The 8081-nt window shown below is 51.3% G+C and overlaps 1 protein-coding gene across 1 annotated transcript; it reads left to right on the top strand.

Annotated features, from left to right (window-relative positions):
* Window positions 1-5667: 5667 nt before the first annotated feature.
* Cd52 (CD52 molecule) lies at window positions 5668-7265 on the top strand. Its single transcript, XM_052175693.1, has 2 exons — window positions 5668-5798; window positions 6816-7265. Exons 1-2 carry the CDS (start codon window positions 5748-5750, stop codon window positions 7071-7073), a joined length of 309 nt encoding a protein of 102 aa, XP_052031653.1. The 5' UTR covers window positions 5668-5747; the 3' UTR covers window positions 7074-7265.
* The last annotated feature ends 816 nt before the right edge of the window (window positions 7266-8081 follow it).

The raw sequence follows: 8081 nt of genomic DNA, 5'->3' as shown, positions 1-8081 counted from the left end.
CAAAAGGATGGATGGATGGATGGGTGGATGGATGGATGGATGGATGGATGGATGGGTGGATGGATGGATGGATGGATGGATGGACGGACAGATGGGTGGACAGATGGATTAGCTGCTGGCTGGCTGGCTGGATAGATGGATGGATGCGTGAATGGGTGGATGGATGGATACATGGATGCATGGTTGGATAGATGGATGAATGGATGGATGATTTACCTTGATAGAAGCTTGAGGCCAGCCTGGGCTACAATGTAAGGTCCAGGCTAGTCTGCACTACCAGAGAGAGATCATGTCTCAAAAACAGCAGTAACAGCAAAGATGTAACTTGAGTGCTCTGTGGTGCGATTAAATCATACCTCTCACAGTGGCAATAAAAATCTTAGATCACATAATCACACTGGAAGGTGTGTACTGCACCTCCATTCCTACACCCTGACCCTTGCTTTATCCCAGTCCATCATGGAACAAGTACATTAGGCGTATGCATCCTGTGTGGGCCTGTGGTAGGCCCTGGGGTAGTTACCAAAGAACGCCGGGCAGCTGTGCTCCATAACCTGGAAGCCCAGCCTTCAGCAGCAGAGACAACGCTGGGAAGATCACAAGTTTAGGGGCAGCCTGGGCTACATGGTAAGACTCTGTCTCAAACAAGGGTTGGGGGAGAAGGAGAGGGTGAGGGAGAGGAGAGAGAATACTGTTGGGCGGGGTAGCAATGTAAGGTGCTTGTGTGTCTACACACTCTCCTCGCAGTCTCGCCATGAACACTCCCTCTGAGTGACCTGTCCTGACCGCATGTCTGGATGCCCTTTCTCCATTTCTCTTCTCTCGCATGTTGACTTCTTCAGTATTTATGGAAACATGAAAATGCCAGTCTTTTTTGTCTTCCTCCATTTGAACATCTAATGTATGAGTAGAGACCTCGTCTTTCTGTTCACTGCTTTATCCCCAGAACCAAAACAAAAATGAGCACCAGGCACAGAGTAGGTACTTGAGAAATGAAACACTTATTTCCTTACGATTTGCCTTCCACGACACTAATTTTCTCTTCAGTTGTATCCAACCCTAAGTCCACCCTGTCCTCTGGGCTCTTCTAAGACTGGGTTTCTCCATTCTCACATCTCCTCTAGTTCTTCTCTAACTTTCAGCTCTCTTGTCATACGTGCCTTTGAATACTCCAGGGGCAGGTGCTCAGAAGTCACGTTGAGGAGACCATCGTCTAGATCCTTCTATGAAACGCTCATCTCTGTTGTTTCAGCCACTACCCAACTCCATTTGGTTTCTTAGGCATCTCTTCTGGAAGCGACAAATGCTTTTAGGATCAACGCTGCCCCAGGGCAGGCCTTTCTTCTTTCAGCCTGAGAATTCATTTCTGTACTGGCAACTTCTCAGTGTAAAGCCAGGGGTTGCCCAGAGTTACCAGACCAATCAGTGCCAAGGCTTGGAAGTGGGGTGAAAGTGGACACCTTAACCTTCAGTCATTCTTTCTGTGCTCCCTGACACCTGTTGGTCCGTGTTCAATCCTCTACTGGATTGGAGAGGTAACACGTTCTAGGTCAGATCACAAAAGAAGGTGCCATCTTTTATGTTTTGCTTTGTTTGAGACAAAGTCTCATGTAGCTCAGTCTGGTCTCAAGGATGACCTTGAACCTCTAATCCCCCAATGCTGGGATTACAGGGCTGCACCACCACACCTGGAATCATGTGTGACTGGGCTGGAGCACCACGCCTTGGGCCTTCTAGGGAAGCATTCTACAGGGCTACACACCAGCTCAGGAAACACAGTCATCTTCAGAGTGGCCAAAGAAGCACTTGAAGGTGGAAGATCACCTCTATCTTGGAAGAAGTTCCACAGAGGAAGTGGAAAGTTTCTCTGGGGAAGGGCAGAGGTGTCAGAGAGCCTGAGGCAGACAGGCAAGTAAGTGTGGGGGAGGGCCAGCTAGGAAGTGGTGTGCACTGGGAGGTAGAGGATGAGGATGCTACCACACGAGGTCTGACGCTAAGGACGAAAGCTGGCGGGTGGTTGACCATCACGCTAAGGAATTTGGTTTCAATTCGTGAGGAGAGGCATGGGGTGTGTGGACAGCCATTGGGAAGTCTAGCCTGTAGTTTTAGTATTGCCTCTGCCTTGCCCTCGGTTTCCCCATCTGTCAAATGGGGCTTTCTCAGAGCCCTCTCAGCTTGGCAGTCAGGCTTCTGCCTACTCAGATGCTGTAAAGATAGAATGTAGCTGCTCAGAGGCCAAGAGAGGCAAAGGCTTGAATACTTCTCTTTTTGGATATGGGCAGATAGCAGACATCTCTTCATGTCCAGGTCCTTGAAGATGTTCCCAGCACCCTCATGTCCCACTCATTCCCCATTACACACCTCACACCTCACCTCTCAGGATCCAAAAAAAAAAAAAAAAAAAAAAAACCTCTGAGGGGTTTGCAAGATAATATTTCTTACCTGAAGTGTGGGACAGTGGTCGAGCACACGCTATCCACCCAGTACTGGAAAACACATCAATACAATTAAGCATAAGGGCTTCGTGAAATGCCGGGTGGGAAGAAGAGCCTGCAGCCAAGCTGGCTACCCAGTTCGCTCTTCACATTGAAGAAGGGGTGAGCCAACTCCTGAGAGGGGTCCTCCAGCCTCCACACAAACAGTCTGTGCCCCACACTGATACTTTAAAAAAAGTTTCCATCCAGGCTAGAGAGATGGCTCGGGGGCTAAGAGTGTTTGCTGCTCCTCCAAAGGACCTGAGTTCGAATGCCAGCACCCATTTCTAGTGGTTCACAATCCTATGTAGGTAGCTCCAATTCCATCTTCTGGACAGGATGATCACACACACACACACACACACACACACACACATGCTCCAATTCCATCTTCTGGACAGGATGATCACACATACATACACACACACACACATAGGCACGCACGCACGCACACACACATCATGCACTTGCTATGTTTTTTAAGTGATAAAAGAGAAGTTTAAGCCGGGCAGTGGTGGCGCATGCCTTTAATCCCAGCACTTGGGAGGCAGAGGCAGGTGGATCTCCGAGTTTGAGGCCAGCCTGGTCTACAGAGTGAGTTCCAGGACAGCCAGGACTACACAGAGAAACCCTGTCTTGAAAACCCAGAGAGAGAGAGAGAGAGAGAGAGAGAGAGAGAGAGAGAGTTTAAGCCATCACAGGCATTCCAGGCAGGAAGTAACTACTCTGTGGCTAGCTCTCGGGCGCACCCTTTCCAGTTTCTTCTCCAGAGAAGGAGACACTTGTCCAGTTTGTAGCAGGTCAATCTTGGGCCTCAGCACGGGCCTCCTGTCTCCTGCGGTGAAATAGCCAAGAAGATGGGTCACAGGAGGGGGTGACTGTCACTTCCCCCACCCCCAGTCCTCCCCTTCTCCCCCTAGGTCAGATTCTCGCTTCTTTTCTTCCTCAGCTTTATCTCAGGAGCTCAAGGCCCCTAAGGCCCTCTCAGGTTTTACCTAGGTTCATGGCAAAAGTCCTGAAACGTATAAGAGAAGCCAGGGGAATCCCCCTTTACCATCTGGCGTGTTCATAGGACACCATAGACTATGCCAGGGGAAGGGGCGGGGCAGGAGCTGGGCTGCAGAGCCCAGGAAGGAGAGGGAGTCAAGATTTAATCAGGGGCTGGAGACTACTTGCCTAACCTGTGTGAGGCACCACATTAAAGAGGACAAAACAACAGCACACAGACTGGATCCGTGCGTTCGAGAGCAGCCCCGGAAGTGGCTGTGACATCCCGGAAGCAGCTGTGACATCAGAGGGACCCGGACTCAAGTTAAAATGACACCATCAGTTACGAACTTGGGTTTTATTTTTTATTTTTGTTGTTGTTGTTGTTGTTGTTTTTGAGACAGGGTTTCTCTGTGTAGCCCTGGTTGTCCTGGAACTCACTCTGTAGACCAGGCTGGCCTCGAACTCAGAAATCTGCCTGCTTCTGCCTCCCAAGTGCTGGGATTAATGGCGTGCGCCACCACCGCCCGGCAGTTATGAACCTGGATGAGTCTTTTTTTTTTTCAATCAGTCACATGAAGGTAATTATTGCCCAGTAGTCCTGAGACCACAGTTTTGTTTTGTCTAAGTCGGGGCAGGGCACTGTCCACACAGTTTTGGGGACTCTCCCATCTATCTGCCCACAGCAGAGTCAATAGCTACCTTCTAACTCCTGGGTGCTGGACTGTGTTTACCTCTTTGTCCTCCCAACAGTCCCCTCTCAGCTCTGAGTAGGATGACACTTCTTCACCCAAATCCCAAAACATGAAGTCTTCAGAGACCTCAGGAAGGGGCTGGAGAGATGGCTCAGCAGCTAAGAGCTCGCCTTTGCAAAGGAGCCGGGTTCGATGCCCATCACCTATGAACAGCTGTAACTCCAGTCCTAGAGCATCTAGGCATACACACAGTGTACACAGGTATATATACGCAGGTAAGACACACACACACACACACACACACACACTTTTTTGAGGATTTATTTTTTTTTCAAAAATGATTCACTTGAAATAAAGAGCTGAAGAACCAGAAGAAATAGGGTCTGACCCAAAACTAATCCAATCTCACTACCTGTGCATGGATCTCAGTGGCCCTGAGCCTCCAAAGAACCAAAGATAGCATCCATGCACCATTTTATTATGACTCCTAGATCCACCCCACTCTCTTAGTTCCCTTCTCTTGTCTGATCATTTGCTTGTCTGTGTGTTTTCAGACAGAGCACCAGGTAGCCCAGGCTGGCCTCAAAGTCACCATATAGACATAACTGCCCTGGATCCCCTCCTGCTGCCTCTGCCTCCCAAGTGCTAGGATTAAAGGCATGTGCCACCACTGCTTGGCTTGAGCCAGAATCTTACTATGTAATTCTGTCTTGGAACTTGGAACTCACTATGTAGACCAGGCTAGCCTCAGACTCATAGAGATCCACCTGCTTCTGTTCCCAAGAGCTAGAACGCTTTTTATTTTAATGATTGATTTTTTATTTTATGTGCATTGATATTTTTGCCTGCATGTGTATCTGTGTGAGAATGTTGGACTCCCCGGAAGTGGACTCCCCGGAAGTGGAATTACAGACATAAACTGCTATGTGGGTGCTGAGAACTGAACCTGGGTCCTCTGGACGAGCAACCAGGGCTCATACTCTCTGAGTCATTTCTCCAGCTCCTTGTTGACTCTTTTTAAAGTAAGTTATTAGTCAGCAGAATGATGTAGGCCTGCAATTCCAGAATTCAGAGGCTGAGACAGGAGGATCCTGAATTTAACCCAGCCAGAGTGACATTGACCATGTCTCAAATAAGATAAAGATTATCGCTACAGCAGATACTCCAGAAGCTGCCTTTTTTGTTGTTGTTTTGTTTTGTTTTTGAGGGGGATGTTAAAGACTCATAGATTCAGCCTCAGGCCTGAGGTCTGAGTTGTCAAATCATGAAAACAAGATTCCTTGCCCAGGACACAGGCTCCAAGGCTGGAGCCATCTTGCAGGTGGCTTCTTGCTGCTCTGTGTGCCCCGCCTGTGCTTCTTTTGAGACTTCACAATTCATCTCCAGGTCCTGGAACCTCAAGGCTAGTTTCATCCACCCCCAGGTTAGAAAGAAGGAAGCTCCCTTCCCCGCCCCTAGGCCCTCCCCCCTTCCTCCCCCCTCCTCCCTATCTCCTCTGCCTCCTAGTTCAAAAGCAGCCAAGTTCAAAGAGGCCTGTAGATTGCCCTGACCTCCTCTCTCAAAGCTGCCACAGAGCCCAGGGAGATCCACGATGAACGGCTTCCTCCTCCTCCTCACCATCAGTCTCCTGGTTGTGGTTCAGGTAAGGACAGTCCTTGGAGCCCCCACAGCCACCCCTAGGTCTCAGCTTCACCGTCTGGCTCAGGATCTGGGGAAGGAATGCAGATCCCTGGGGGGACCCTGCCTTCTACCACAGGGACAGGGATAGATGGTCGTCAACTGGAAACCAGGAATCTAGGAGGGCCTAGATGGCTGTGTGTCTACTCCTCATAGGTGCTATCAGACTGGTCTCAGAGAGGGAAACCTCACAGTGTGTCAGGTACATGAAGGCATTCAAAGGGCTCTGTGCAATTCTGGACCACAGGGCATGGAGAGGAAGACCTGCCAAAGAGAGCCACAGAAACGGGCTGGAGAGAGGGCTGGAGGGAGGGCTAACAGGCGGCCATAGGTGACAGAGGGGCCCTGCCCCTGCCACCGTGAATCGTGGGTGTGCAGGAATGCAGAGACAGAATTCTCCCATACACTCTGCAAATCAGCTGCCACTCCAGGGGGCAGCCTCTGTGGCACTGCAGACACAGAGAGGCCTGATTAACACAGGGGATGGAGTCATCAAGTTCTTGATCAGGAACATCTAGACCATGCATCAAAGGCAGGCCACTGGCCACCAAATAAGTCAGATTCCCATCAAGAACAGCTTCAGTTACTGCCCGATCAAGCATCAAGGACAACCTGTCACTTGCCATCCCCACCCCGCCCTCCCACCAACCCTCTGCCAGGGGCCTTATTCAGGCCCCATCACGTGGGTCCTCTGGACCACGGCGGACTCTGAGCACCAGGAGACCCGGGGCTCTGGGAGGGGAAGCCGGCATTCGGGTTTCCGTTTGCCTCTATGCTGGAGGGTCGGGTAGTCTAAAACGTGATGGGAAGTTTCCTTGGGGAGGAAGGAGGACAAACATGGGAATTGCCTTTCCACTGCCTGTGAGGAGGCAGGAAGCCAAACACCCCAACAGGGCCTCCCATGGCAGCTTCACGGAAGCCTAGAGTTGAAGAAAGGCGACAAAGGCGGTTCGAATCCCACTGTGCACCGCTTCTCTTGCAGATACAAACAGGAGTCTTGGGACAAAACAGTACCGGGGCCACTGCTGCTGCTCCTACTGCTAACAAAGCCACTGGCGCCGGCGGTGGAGGTGGCGCCGCCGCTACCACCAAAACCACCAAAACCACCACCCACGCCACCACTGCCAAAAAAACCCCTGGGAAACCCCCAAAGGCTGGGGCTTCATCCATCATCGATGTGGGGACCTGCAGTTTCCTCTTCTTCGCCAGCACCTTCATGTGCCTCTTCTACCTCAGCTGAGGGGAAGGTGTGGCTTCTAAAGCCCCATGCTCCTCACACTGCTGCCCCCATCAGTAGTGAGACGCCCAACCCAGTCCTTGGGAAGGGCTGACCCCAGAGATCCAAGGAGGCGAAAGTTGACAGGCAATGGCTAGAACGAGGTACTGATGGGAGTGGGCACGTGACATCCAGCTAGGGCCCAATAAAGTTATACTTATGCTTAGAAGGCCCCACGTGTGATCACTGCACATTACTGGCCCTCCGGGGAGTGGGGGGTGGGGAGGAGTCACGTGTCCAGCAGTATTAGGAGTGAACCCAGCCTTGCCCTTGACTCTCAAGCCCCAGGCATGCCAGGTTCAGGCAGGTGCCCAGCCCACGACCCAGGTGTCTTCACACTGATAGATTCTGGGAAATCACGTATTCTTTGGCTTCGTTTCTCTCAAAATTCCCAACTGGAGTACAACAGACTCAGAAGCAGCCCATGTCTGGGAGGGTGTGCAGAAGGGCAGCTCCCAAGTGCCTTCGATCACTGGGCGGGAGGATGAGGAGGCAAGGGTTACCACCCACACCCTCAGCCAGGGAAGGCAGGATGGGCCATTAGCTCCTCTAACCACCCTCACCTCCTGGGCTTGGGGACAGTCTTTGGAGCAGAGAAGCCCCCACTGGTTCCCAAGGGTCCTTGCCTCTGTCTTCCCAGGAGCCCGTGCCAACAGAGGATGGCAAAGTGACTGCAACTCTAGGTCTCTGATATCCTGACCTGTCAGTCAGCTAGGGACCCAGCCCTTTCTCCTGGCTTTTCTGACCAAGGCCAAACCTTCAGGCTTTGAGACTATTGCTAGTAGAAGCAGGAAGGCAGACCCTCCTATCTCTCTTGCCCTGTCCACTGTGGTCTCACAGACTGAACCTAGAAAGTTTACCCGTGGATACATCTATATCCCTGGAATATTTTCCACTGCTACTTCCATCAGGCCTAGCCAACTCCTTCCCATGCCGTGTGTGTCAGCCTCTTCCAAGCGGGACAGTCCTCTG

Source organism: Apodemus sylvaticus, chromosome 3, assembly GCF_947179515.1.
Source record: "Apodemus sylvaticus chromosome 3, mApoSyl1.1, whole genome shotgun sequence".
NCBI classification, from domain to species: Eukaryota; Metazoa; Chordata; class Mammalia; order Rodentia; family Muridae; genus Apodemus; species Apodemus sylvaticus.
This window is presented reverse-complemented; position numbering and strand designations above follow the sequence as displayed.